This window comes from Electrophorus electricus, chromosome 1 (assembly GCF_041902795.1).
Source record: "Electrophorus electricus isolate QZ-2024a chromosome 1, ASM4190279v1, whole genome shotgun sequence".
Taxonomy (NCBI): domain Eukaryota; kingdom Metazoa; phylum Chordata; class Actinopteri; order Gymnotiformes; family Gymnotidae; genus Electrophorus; species Electrophorus electricus.
Genome location: NC_137497.1, coordinates 6,629,853 through 6,644,090, shown reverse-complemented (window position 1 = coordinate 6,644,090; position 14,238 = coordinate 6,629,853). Strand labels below are relative to the sequence as shown.

At 44.3% G+C, this 14,238-nt stretch overlaps 1 protein-coding gene across 3 annotated transcripts in view; it reads left to right on the top strand.

Moving 5' to 3' along the window:
* Positions 1-14,238, top strand: part of wscd2 (WSC domain containing 2) — a 55,516-nt gene that overhangs the window by 18,506 nt on the left and 22,772 nt on the right. For all 3 annotated transcript variants that reach the window (XM_081710373.1, XM_081710368.1, XM_035525917.2), the window contains one exon: positions 11,998-12,911. In XM_081710373.1, coding sequence (XP_081566499.1) covers positions 12,539-12,911 — 373 coding nt within the window. In that variant the 5' untranslated portion in view covers positions 11,998-12,538. The remainder of the gene's footprint in view (positions 1-11,997; positions 12,912-14,238) is intronic.

The following is a 14,238-nucleotide window of genomic DNA, read 5'->3' as shown; positions in this document are numbered from 1 at the left end:
AAACACCATCAGTCCCTGTACTGCACATGCTCTCCTAAACACCTCACACAGCCAGTTCTCAGCTGCCTTTGGTACTACTTAACACCTCACACAGCCAGTTCTCAGCTGCCTTTGGTACTACTAAACACCTCACACAGCCAGTTCTCAGCTGCCTTTGGTACTACTAAACACCTCACACAGCCAGTTCTCAGATGCCTTTGGTACTACTTAACACCTCACACAGCCAGTTCTCAGCTGCCTTTGGTACTACTAAACACCTCACACAGCCAATTCTCAGCTGCCTTTGGTACTACTAAACACCTCACACAGCCAGTTCTTAGCTGCTTTTGCTACTACTAAATACCTCACACCGCCAAGTCTCAGCTACCTTTGGTACTACTAAACACCTCACACAGCCAATTCTCAGCTGCCTTTGGTACTTCTTATTTGGTTTCCATTACTGGGAATCCCCCTTTGGCATGAACATTGATGAACACTGATGAACACTGATGAACTATGTGCTTTATTCAATTCTACATGGACACTATAGATTCAATTGATCCTTAAAATGCAGAAAGCCCAAAGGAAAAATCAAGCCATGGGTCCAAAATGATACCGGTGTCCTTGAACAGAAATTCAGGAAGATGAAACAAAAATGAGACCAAGACCAAGTTTCAAGTCTCAGCACTCTCTCAAGGCTGCAAGAACAAAATACTTCTCTGACAATATCACAAAAGAAACTCTCACATTCCTAAAGCTCCATTTAACACAATTAATCCAATATTGCACCCTGCTGTTACACCCATTCCTGAGGCTTCTGCAAAAATATGAGGCTTTTATGAGATTTTTCACTGAAAACACTGATAATATAAGGGTACACATTTTACCCATGATCCTTCTGGCCTTCTTGTATGTTCTGCTTTCCTCGGTTAGTTTGAGCCAGTATATCTGTCCTATCTGAATTATAATCCTTTTAGTACAGTCTTTGACACTGTCTGTCACAGTATTTTCTTTGATCATCTGGAGTGTGTTTTTGGTATCCAGACTACTGCAGTGAAGTGGTTTGCCTCATAATGGGAAAACTAAACATTTTCTGTCATGATGGGTACCTGTAATTTCTCTTCAGCATCTATTACATGTGGAATATAGTGGTAGCTCAGCAGTTAAGTTACTTGACTAGTAATCTGAAGGTTGCCCCACCACTGCCACTGTTAGGCCCTTGAGCAAGGTACTTAACCTCCAGTTGCTTAAGTAGTATTCAGTAGTTGTAAGTTGCTTTGGAAAAAGGTGTAAGCTAAATGCTATAAATTAATACCTCAGGGCTATCTCTTGTTCTCATACATACTCCCAATTTATACCTCTTCCAGAACTCTAAAAAGTTGGATCACTGTTATGCAGATGATACACAGTTGGACCACCCACCTAAGCCGGGTGAAAGTGGCTCTCTGCAGCTCATCTGACTGTTTAAGAGTGGTAAAGTGCTAGATGTCAAAACATTTTCTTCAAGTAAACCAAGACAAGACAGGCATTGTTATATTTGGTACTCCTGGTTCTGTCAGAAATATAGCAAATTGATATGGAACCATTATCAGCTAATATGCACAGGCAAGCAAAATAAATACAGAAATAAATAAATCATTGTGTTATTTTCAGTTCCACTCTCAAGTTTAAAAAACAGTTCAACTGAGAGAGTTTTTTTTTCAGTTCAAGAGTACAGCAAAACTGAAACATACCCTGCGTTTTAAGGATCTGAAAACGGTCAGTCATGCATTTCTTCTTGCATTGTTTATTTCCATTCACTCTACTTAGGAATATTTCATCTGAGTTTATCACACCTGCAGATGGTCCAAAATGCAGCTGTGAGAATCCAGACAGGCACCAAAAAAGGGAGAGCATTACCCCTGTCCCCTGACCCCTGTCTACTCGTCGGATACACAGTGGAATTTAAGGTTTTTAAAGCTCCACATGGCATGGCTCTAAGCTATATCTCTGAACATATCAGCCTGCATTCCACCCTTCAATCCGATGTACAAATCAGATGGTTTTAGGTCTAAAGGTGATCGGGCTTTTTTTCTATGGCTGCTCAGAAAATTTGGAACAGTCTCCCATTTTTCACTGCAATTTATATTTTAAAGTCAAATTTAAAAATATGTTTATTTTCTGAGGTGTTTGAGTCTTTGTAAAGTTCATACTTTCAGTTGGCCGTTCTGTCACGGTTCTTTCTGTCTCGCCATCAGTCATTTGTTGTTTCTTAATCATTTTTTTTCTCCCAGTATGTCCGTCCCAGTTTGTGCCTTTCCCAGTTACCCTATTCATATTTCCTAGTTACATTATAAGTTATTTGTGCAGTTTTAAGTGTTTTATAGTGCTTGTTTTTAGCTCAATTCATTTATTTGTTCAAACCCATGTCTCATTTTAGTTGATCTAATTGTGCAGTACTTTGGTTGACAACTGCCGTCTTTTAAATGTGCAATTTACATAACACTGAAATTGAGGGTAATGTATCTAATGTAATTATGAAAGCACATTTGACTAGCATATGTCTCTTGATCCCACCCTCTCTGTGTTTCTCTTTCTCTTTGTCACTCTTTCTCTCTCCGTCTCTCACTCTCTCCATCTCTCCCTTACTCTTTTCTTTTGTAGTTCTCATTTGTGCCTCTCTTCCTTTTTCGGATGTCCTGCTGCCCTGATTGGACCAGTTCCGCTCCTCCAACACTCTTTGCTTCATCTCGGATATTTCGGCCTGTGCTGAGAAATCCCAGCTCGCCTACTGGGAGTGTGGAAAGTGCAGTTTTGCACGACGCGCTGCAGCACCGGAAGGCAGCGCGTGACGTCTCGTTTAGAGACCAGGCTGGTTTTCTTGTCGCAATCTCCGCTCAGTTTAAGGAAGCCAGGCATCGCAAACACCGTGGATGCTTTGGCGGATGTGTATCTGTCTTCCGGCCTGAAGCCATTTCAGTGCTAATTCTGGGCTGTGATTACAATTTCCTGTAACAAATTAAGGCGGAGAAGAAACCCAACAGTTTGTATTAGCCAGTCCCTGCAAAACTACTCAAACTATTTGTATACCTATGCAAACGCGTTATAAACATAATAAGCTTTAAAGTTGTACCTGGGTTAGACTTTAGCTAACTTTCACAAAAGCTACGCTCTCATTTTAGTTTACCCACACAATTCTTTTTATTTTTCTGATACCATAAGGTTTTGGGTACATGTATATATCTGGTCTTGTGCATGCAGAGGAAGAAGACTAGGAGGCCATATGTTTAGAACTCAACTTGAATAATTTCACCATGTATATGCATCCACAAATGAATCTGTGAAAGTCATTAAATGGATCCTAGGTCAGCACTCTCATCATGAGAGCTCTAGTGCATAAAGCCCAGGAGCCAATGATTAAAACATATCAATATCAGAGGGCGGATCCAACATATGCCCATGGTCAGAATACCAACACAGTGTATATCATGAATATGTTGTTGGCAATACATGAACCGATGCTGGCCTTCCCTGATTGATGTTTCCAAATCTACTTTTATGCACATAAGTATTAAATAAGCCGATCACCTTTGTTGGCGATAAATAGCTGCTAAAATGGTAGAGAGCTTATGAGTCTGATTATCTTTTGGTAGAACCTTTGTCAAAGCAAATAATGTTCATATGGGTGGTAAATGTCCTGAAGGAATGCTGCACTCCACTGCAGCTGACATTCTCACTGCACAGTGAAGCGCACTAATGTTCATCCGAAACAAGTTCCACAAACCTGAAAACCTGCAAAGGCCTGCATTTAATGTAGAATGTTTTTACAAATGTATAACTTCAAGTGGCTGTAATAGGAAATGTCAGTGGTGTTTTATGTTTGGTGTGCTTATCTGTGTAATGATCCTCTAAGTAAGATGTGTTGATCTAAAACTACTTTCATATCAGTTGTGAGATTAGGGTAGTGGTAGCTCTTTGGTTAAGATACTTGACTTATGATTGGAACGTTACTGATTCAAGCCCCACCACTGCCAAGTTTACCTTAAGTAAGGCCTGTTGTTCAAGTTGTGCTCAGTCATAATTGTGAGTTGCTTTGGATAAAAGTATCAGCTAAATTTAAGATTATGTAGAACTAATTTGAGAATAAGGGCTGACAATTGGCAGCAAAAGTACATTATACTATATAACATGATATATTGTGATGCTTATGTTATATATTGTATTGTACTTTGATGCTTATATCAAGTTTACATTATATTGTGTCATATCATATTGTGATGCTTATATCATGTTATATATTATATTGTATTGTTGCTGCCAATTCTCAGCCCTTATCTCAAAATTAGTTCCACATAATCTTATGCATGATGATCTGAAAATAGTTTTAGTTTTAGATCAACACAGCTTACTTAGAGGATCTTTATTTTGTCACATTACACACACACACACACACACACACACACACACACACACACACACACACACACACACACACACACACACAAGCAGATCACATTTGAGCACTTCAAATGCTGAAACAACTGGACTATTGATTCACCCATGCACTCAGTAATCACTAGGCTACAAGTGCCATTTTGGGCTGAATATGACTTTTGGTGCCTGGATTCAGTATTTACCTGGAGGGGCCCTGTGCCCTGATTAGTGCTCGCCTGTGCCAGCCTGAATGCAGGGCCCATTTCCTGCTGCACACACTCCCTCAGTGCAGTGAGTGCGTGAGGGAAAGCAGGCAGGTCACGGAGGCTGATGGAGGCTGGGTGAGGCTGGCAGAGGCTGATGGAGGCTGAGTGAGCCTGATGGAGGCTGGGTGAGGCTGGCAGAGGCTGGTGGAGGCTGAGTGAGGCTGGGTGAGGCTGGGTGAGGCTGGGTGAGGCTGGCAGAGGCTGGTAGAGGCTGGCAGAGGCTGGTGGAGGCTGGTGGAGGCTGGTGGAGGCTGGCAGAGGCTGATGGAGGCTGGTGGAGGCTGGTGGAGGCTGGCAGAGGCTGGGTGAGACTGGGTGAGGCTGGCAGAGGCTGGTGGAGGCTGGTGGAGGCTGGCAGAGGCTGGTGGAGGCTGGGTGAGGCTGGCAGAGGCTGGTGGAGGCTGGGTGAGGCTGGCAGAGGCTGATGGAGGCTGACGGACGCTGCCGTCTGCAGGTTACTGGGCCGGCGCCCGTTTGCTGGCCGACTGGTGCTCAAGCAGGCATGCGGGTAATTAACTGGAGGCTGGCGTGGTGCCTTGAATGGCGCATGCAACCTTCAGAACCTCCTGAAGTGAACAGGCTGGCATGAAAATCACAGCCTGAGAGGGGTGTGTGCGTGTGTGTGTGTGTGTGTGTGTGTGTGTGTGTGTTGTGTGCATGTGTGTGTGTGTGTATGTGTGTGTGTGAGTGTGTGTGTGTGTGTGCATGTGTGTGTGTGTGTGCGTGTGTTTGTGTGAGTGTGTGTGTGTGTGTGTGTGTGTATGTGTGTGTGTGCGTGTGTGCGTGTGTGTGCGTGTGTGTGCGTTAGTGTGTGTGTGTGTGTGAGTGTGTGTGAGCGTGTGTGTGTGTGTGCGTGTGTGCGCGTGTGAGTATGTGTGTGTGTGTGTGTGTGTGTGTGTGAGTGTGTGTGTGTGTATGTGCGTGTGTGTGCGTTAGTGTGTGTGTGTGTGTGAGTGAGTGTGTGTGAGTGTGTGTGTGTGTGTGTGCGTGTGTGTGCGCGTGTGAGTATGTGTGTGTGTGTGTGTGTGTGAGTGTGTGTGTGTGTGTGTGTGTGTGTGAGTATGTGTGTGTGTGTATGTGTGTGTGTGAGTGTGTGTGAGTGTGTGTATGTGTGTGTGTGTGTGTGTGTGTGTGTGTGTGTGTGTGTGTGTGCTGAAGATAGCAGAGGTCAGAATAAACTCTCATTACTCACAGACAGCAGTTTGATAGGAAAAAAAAAAGAATAGACACCTTATGTACACGGAGACTGGAATGGCAATCAGGGAAATTAGAAAAAAATAGGCTGGGTTATGTTGTAACATAGCAGAGAACACACGCACACACACTTCCACGCACACATGCGCACACTGGATCAGCAAAGTGAAAGAAGTGTCTCGAAAGGAAGGGACTGCGGCAACAGTCTAAGGTAAACAACACTATGGTCACGGCCACGGAAGGTAAGCGTTATCCTGATATGAAAGTGACTCTGCTTAAATGACTAAGGAAAGGGGGGTCATCGGCAGGCCTGAGGGAGAGAGAGAGAGAGAAAGAGATAGAAAGGAGGAGAGAGCTAGAGAGAGGGGGGGAAACAGAGAGAGCTCTGGAGGGGGAGAGATAGAGAGAGAGTTCTAGAGAGGGGGAGAGATAGAGAGAGAGTTCTAGAGAGGGGGAGAGATAGAGAGAGCGCTCTGGAGAGGGGGCAAAAGAGAGAGAGAGCTCTAGAGAGGGGAGAGATAGAGAGAGAGAGCTCTAGAGATGGGGAGAGAGAGAGAGAGAGAGAGAGCAAGCAGGGGAAAGACAGAGAGGGGGACGAGGGAGGAAGACAGTGTGGCGTGATAGATAGCGGGGAAGAGTGGGACCGGGACCGGAAAGAAGGTAAGAGAGATACACAGAAAGAGAGAGAGAGCAACAGCACACACTCTCTTGGGGGAAAGGAAGAAAGTAGAGCAAGAGAGAGAGAGCGGAAGGAAATGAGAGGTGCATTTGAGGCTGCATGCAGGGACTGTTTTGATGTTTTAATGGGTAACACTTAAGCTCTGTGTTCAGTCATGGTTCAGTAGCCAAGCAGGATGTGTCAGCCAATGAGAAATGGCCTTCACTGTAGCCTGCTTAACCTGCCTAGTGCAGTCAAAGGTCAAACGTTTCTCCTCAACCTGTAATGCGGTGCAGCAGTGCAGTGTTTTATATCTGCAGCGGTGGTCATTCCATAGTTGCCTTGGCTGAGTCTCCGTATCACAGCCCATCATCTACACAAGTGTGCCCCCCTCCTCTCGTTAATTAGCCTTTGCTGGCTGTGTCAAAAAAAAAAAGGACCCAATATTTGGTAAATTGGACACTGCATAGCATGGAAAACTAAAACATTAGGTGATGGTCTTTGAACCTCACCTCATTATGGGAGAACATTTCTGCATATCCTGTCAGTAAGATGTACCAAACCAGAGAACGCACATTCAACGTATGCTTTTTTTTTTTTTTTTTGCAATGACAGTTGACTCGTTTCCCACACTTTCATGCGTGAAAGCTCCCACCCACGCACGAGGGCCGGCTGGCTGTGAGTGGGGTTATTAACTGGCCTCGCCTGCCTCCTGAGGAAAACTGCTGGGTCTGGGTCAACCACGCCAACATGTGGAGCACATAAGCTGATTGAACAACCAAGGGAGGTGTCCGCTTCACAGAGGGGGTGTTCTGTGATTTGTTTTCAAGGATTTTCCATCTGACTTAGCAAAATATGTTTCATTTTATTATCATAAACGCATAAACGCTGATCTAGTGATTTGCTTGCTTTGAAAGTTGATCATATGTGAGTTATTATTTATTATTTAAGCAACAGTGATTCCATGGCTGTGGTGAATGCTAGATCAAAATCATCTCAAACCAACCCATACAGAATCACAGGCCTGTTCGTTTGTATTTTTGCATCTGTATCTATAGTGTTGGTGTTTCTGTATGGTCTGGAATGTGGAGTCATTCTTTCAGGCACATATTTTACTCAGAACAAATGGAAAACTTGTTCCAGAACAAAGGTGTTATCCAGTTCTCTAAACAGCCAGATCCAAAATTAATATATGAATAAGGGTCGGGCTTTGGAATGTCAGAATCCTAAATCTCACCGAACAGCTTGCACGTATCCAGTGCCGATGTGCAGGTCTGTCGGGAATGTACACAACAGGCTGAGTGGGATGGGCAGTACGGGTGGTCCCCGTTGGGCTTTATTTTTAGGAACAGCCATCCCACAGTGCATGGCCCCCTGCCCAGCAGCGAACAAGGGTGCATTTATGGGACGGCCCAAAGGTAGCAGCCCCACGAATGGCTGAAAATCCACAGTTTGGTGGGAGGGCGGAGCGATGGAAGTGGAGGTGGCTGGCCTGGCTGGTCTCGGAGAAGGCCAGGCTGTGATTTGTTTGTGTTCCTAATTAGCCTTTTGCTATCCCTCATTCTGGCATGTCTCTTTGGCTGCTGTGCTTCTTCACGCCACCCGCTTGCTCGGCAGACGCTCAGATCATAGCCGGTACTCAACAAATAAACAGGTTCTCGGAGTTCCTCTCTCTCTCTGACCCTCCTACTCTTACTGCCCTGCCACTTTTTTTTCCTTTTCTCCCAATCTCCTCTACTTATCTGCACCGTATATCATATATCCGGATCGTTCTCGTAATACTACCAGCAATTACTGATACCGCTATTGCACAGGACAGCAACATGCAGCCCACAGAGCAAAGGCTGAGGGCAGCAACCACACTCAAACCTGGGTCCTGCAGACTATAAACATGTGCCAATGGGGTCACACTGTGCTTTGGCTCATCCGTTTGCAGCAGGGGACATTCCTTAACCACAGGCGCACTGCCAGTGGCCTCCCAGTATCATGCCACTACTGATACCATTTGCAGCAAAGACAGAGGGCAGCATCTATTACCAATCTCAAACCCAGATCCTGTAGGCGGTAAGCATGTGTCCCAACCACCAGGCCAAAGAGCCAGCTCTTGGGCACTGGTGCCAGAGCACCCATATTGACGGTCTCTGTCACACGTACACATAGATGAAATCCAAAATATACAGTATATAGAGTAACAAATGTAGATGAGCCTCAATTTCAGTGCTAAAGTGATACTTCAGCTGTAGTATGTAGCAGCATGTATTGCAGTGACACTTTGAACCCCTGTGTTCAGCGCACTAGCTAAGCCAGGAGCTAGCGGCGTTTATTAGAAACACCTGCCCTTGAGGTCTGTGCTTGGATGCCTTGGCATGGAAACCTGCGACTACTGTAGCACCTGCAATGTGGTAATAAGACTAATTAATGCACATGCATCACGAGGGATGCAAACAGAGACATATTGGACCGCTTAAGTCTGCTAAGCACAGATCAGGCTGTTCTGCACCAACAGCGCACGAGTGTTTTCTCTGTGGTGTATTTCTCCTGGCTCAGAGTCTAAATGGGATGCCGTGATTGGGTATATACGCTTGTGCCATTTCCCGCCAGTTCTGGAAGGGGAAATGCTAAAAAGAGCCGTGCAACTGCAACAATGGTCATTTGTCGTATGGAGCCTTATGCAAATCGCTACCCTTCCTCCTGTATTGTTATCCTGCTTTAATTTCAGATAGGTTCTATGAAAATCTCACTCTCAGAAACTGCTATAAATTAGACAATTGGTACAGGACTAGTTGTGATAATACGGATACATGTTATATAGGTGCCATATATGTAATATGTAGATATTGCAGATTTTAGTGAGTGCTCTTCTCATGCAAGTTGTTGGTGTAATACATATTACATGTGTAACTCCCTATATATGTAATACAAATTTCCCTAAACCTAACCCTAACCATGATAAACATATTTATCCTTTCAGTTGTTTTTCAGTTTGGTTTTTTATATAAATACAGCACTTTTGTAACCATGTTGAAGGAGGCTTGGTAGCAGGATGCAAACACGAATGGGCTTCATTATGGTCCGTAGTAAAAGTGCCATGGCACAAAACAACAAAGGGAGGAGCAGACAGAAACTGAAAACTAAAGACACAGGGAAACTACTAAAAAAAGAAGCTGACCAGATTGAAAAACACAGCACAAAGAACAGAACAAGAAGTACATGCAATGCCTGTCAAAGAACAGGGAAAGGTCCAGGGCTGTCTTCTGTATACAGTAGGAAATGAACAAAGTACACTGGGGGACACTTAGCAAGAAGGGACAAGACGTAGGTGTGGTGCCGAACTAGGGGCCAGAGCAGGGGAGGAGCGAAGAACCAAAACAAAAAGCACGTGACAAAAGAAACACTTGGGAATGAATACAGGGTATCACTCTTTTGTCCTGAAAATGTACAAGAACACTGAGACACACACAAAAATACACACACACACAGACACACACTCATAAGTACACTTATGAACACATTCACATAAGCTCAGATGTTTAGACACACATACAAACACACAGATGTTAGTTGTGGGGGTGGAGTCTGATTAATTCGTTTGAAAACACTCTCTGCGAGGGAAGAAACTATCCCAGTCCCTCCATCCCTGCTGAAACATACTTCGAACACCACAAGACCGCAAAAGAAAGTGAAAGTTTACTCCCTTCACCAGATTATTTGGAAGAACCTGAAACACCTGTATCTTGTATGATGTGACGTGATTTTAGGCCAGCGTATTTAACAGAAGAAGAAAACTGGCTGACCCTTGGCTGAAGGTCTTCATTTAAATCGTACAGAATTGGTGGAAATCGTTAGTACAGTCCAGGGTCAGTGAGACGACACAGCGAATATGTGAATACATAGCATAAAAAGAGATGAAAAACACACACAATAACAGAACAGGAAAACAGGCTACAAAAAGGAACACACACTACAGAAACATGGGCGGAGCAAACACGACAATAAGGACTTAGTACATGCAACTATTAATAGCAAAAGCAACATGTGCTGACTCACAAACGACCCACAAACTAACAGGGCAAAGCACAGGGTTTAAATACGTGATATAACGAGAGCGAAACAAGACACAGGTGCTACAAATGAAAGGCAGGGAAAGTTACGCGAGGGGCGGAACAACAAGGAACCAAAGCAAAATAAAGACATGAGACAGGGTAACCATGACAACAGAGATGCTAGTGAGGGGAGCCAACCGGGACATAAATGAACATAATTTATTTAAAAGATGGCTATGGAGTCCATCAGATGAAAAAGTAAAACATTTATATAGTGATGTCTTACTGGTCTCAAAACAATACAGACATGTTTGGAGTATTTTGAACCACTTTGTAGTTTCACAAAAAGCTTTAGTAAAAATCCTACGGACTAATCCAGTGGGGTTTTTAATTATTGTGCCTGATCTCTTTCACAGCTCAGTGAGAGGCCAGATGTAAAGGAGAGCTAACTGTTGCTTTTGTGCTGGCCCAGAATGTATACAGTTAATGAGCTTTTTTAATTAAGAAATGTGAACTGTGTGATTAACTGAAATTAAGTGTAAGAACCTTGGGGTAAGATTGCTTTATCTCTCTCTCTCTCTCTCTTTCTCTCTCTCTCTCTCTCTCTCTCTCTCTCTCTCTTTCTCTCTCTCTTTCTCTCTATCTGTCTCTCATAACTTTGCACTTTTGAAAATGGATGTGTAGAAATAGATGGTTGAGCTACCGCCGTAGCTAAATAGAACATTTTCCATGCGGAAATAATACGTCTCAGATCTGTGCTAATTCTCCCATCCATGAGATTAAATGTTCTGTCAAAAACATCCCAAACCCAAAAGAACTCATTATAATTCTTCCCTTATATGGTGTTGATGGCAGAACTGAGGTAACTGTCAAAAGCACAAAAAGATAACCAGGCGCCATCTGAAAGTGAGCAGACTCTGCAGCCATCCTGAGCCCTGTCTTATGTAACAGTGTAGTGCAGAGCTCATGTTTCCAATGCACTTTGTCCTTCAGATCCAGTGTTCAGCTAAGACTCTCACTCCTGCTTTTACATGATTGAATGAAGGATCTCTGCTGATAGGACTGAACTGGTGAATGATCCAGCAGTTCAGCAGTGCTTCACCAGATCACCTGTTTTACAACATCAGGTCACTTACTCTTCATGGGCAAGAGGTCTAACTGCAATGCTGACATCGGTTTTTAATGAACCGTATTTATGTGATAACGTCCGTGAGTCTGGACGTCTTCTGTAAGTCCTTTATATATAACTTTGCTTTCTGGGTCTTTTGTGCATAGGAAAAGATAAGATATGAAAAAGAAAAAGATTTTGAAACATTTATGTGAAAGGGAATCTAAATTGACTGTCTTTGACAGAGTGACTGAGGCCTGTGTGGACAAACGCACCTGCTCCGGAGAACTGAGCTGTGCTTTTCTCCCTCTCCATCTCCCTTTCTGTGCTTTTCAGGCTGTCAGCGGGCGATGACTCAGGAGTGAATCAGTGGCCATTTGATTGACGGGCGGATCGCTGGGGAAACGAGGCCACCAGGGAGCCTGATAGCAGGAGGGAAAGCGTCGCCACAGCGATATCGCCTTTCACTCCGTGAAAGGGGTCTTGTCTGTCACAACATGGCCCCCACGCTGGCATCCACCGCCAACTCGTTTTGGACATAGACTCTCTGGACACACACACACACACACACACACACACACAACACACACAAAACACATATGCACAGTGATGGAAGAGAGATACTGTATTTTAAACAGCCACAGTGCCGAAAGCGCTATTTTAATACCCCCACACAGCTGCGTGAATCTGTGGAGTTGAAGAGAAAGTTTCAAATTTTGTGTTGATTTTAAATTTTGGGATAACTGATCCCTTAAAGAGTCCTCTTGACAACGACTTGTGGGGCTGTTGTTTCGTTTTTTTTGTGTTTTTTTTCTGGAACGTTCCCCCCCCCCCTTTTCATGTCCGTTTGCGGTTGCCGAGGCCCGGCGTCTCCGTCATGGCCCGCCCCCTGCTGAAGATCCAGCGCTACTTCCGCCGCAAGCCTGTCCGCTTCTTCTCCTTCATCCTCCTCTACCTCACCGCTGGCAGCCTTGTCTTCCTCCACTCGGGTTTCTCAGGCGACGGCGGTCCGGCAGGGGCTGGCCGGCCAGCCGTGCCGCCTGACGGAGGGGTCCCAATGTCTGATGGCCGCAGCCTGGGCCTCATCAGGAGGGTCTTCAAGGACACGCGGCGGGCCGCGCGCCGGTTCGGTCCGCCCTGGATGAAGGCGAGCAGGTCAGATGCCTCTGTCTGGACAGGAGGAGAGGAGCGCAGCAGCAGGGGCAGAGCAGCGAGAGGGAGGAGCGGCAAAGAGGTGGAGGAAGGGCGAGGTAAGAGCTGCTTCAGTACGGTCATCCACCCAAACACTCCCCCTTCATTATGGTCATCCACCCAAACACTTCCCCTTCATTATGGTCATCCACCCAAACACTTCCCCTTCATTATGGTCATCCACCCAAACACACTCTTCAGTACAGTCATCCACCCAAACACTTACCCTTCATTATGGTCATCCACCCAAACACTTCCCCTTCATTATGGTCATCCACCCAAACACACTCTTCAGTACAGTCATCCACCCAAACACTTACCCTTCATTATGGTCATCCACCCAAACACACTCTTCAGTACAGTCATCCACCCAAACACGTCCCCTTCGTTATGGTCACCCACCCAAACACTTCCCCTTCAGTACAGTCATCCACCCAAACACTTACCCTTCGTTATGGTCACCCACCCAAACACTTCTCCTTCATGAATGTAGGCTTAATGCTATGCTTTCACTTTTCACTGTGGCACTACGGAGTTGGATCACATACTCTTTTTTTTTTTTTTTTTTTTTTTTATAAAATCACCCCTGTTAAGAAGAAAGAAGGAAGAAGGTTAAAAGAGGTGTTAAAACAGAGATAAACAGAGGAGAGCGAGAGCTCCAGATACGAGGCTGTTTCTGTAGTTCAAACATGAAGTATTGAATTGGACTCCTTTACAGAAATACACAATCAAGTCAAGAAAGGGGGAGGTGGCCAATGTATTAGTTATCCTGGCATTTTTACAGATTTTTAGTGTGATGTATAGAGTCTGGAACTGTAGTTTATTTCTTTTATATTTTCAAATAATGCCAGTATTAACAGCTTTGTGTCAGCCGCTTTCATAAACGAACGAACAAACGAACGAACGAAAGAATGAATAAACGGGTAAATATCTACACAGTTAAATGCAGTTCTATTTTCTAAATATTCAATTTAATTGTTCAATAACAATTCGGTAATACAATGGTTTTATATCATTTTCTCTAGCGCTTCTTTTTTAATACCAATGAACTACTGGCTGTGCAAAAAGAAAACCCCCCCAAAAAACAAAACAAAAAAACAATTCTCCTCTCTCTACAGCCGGGTTTAGTTGGGTTGTGTGAGGTCCTCTATCTAGCAGTTAAAATAGTTAGCAGTATCGTTAGCTTGTAACGCTAGAATGTAAAGCTAGAATGTGGTCGAGGCATGTGATCAAGCCCACTGTTTGTTTTCAGTTATGAGTAATTATGCATTAAATATATAATATGTTTCTTGCAGATGAAAGAAATCCGAGTCTTAAAATAAAACTGAAATCAGAGCTGCATGAAAGGAAATGTAAATGGCTGCCTGTTATATTCATTTGCCCACA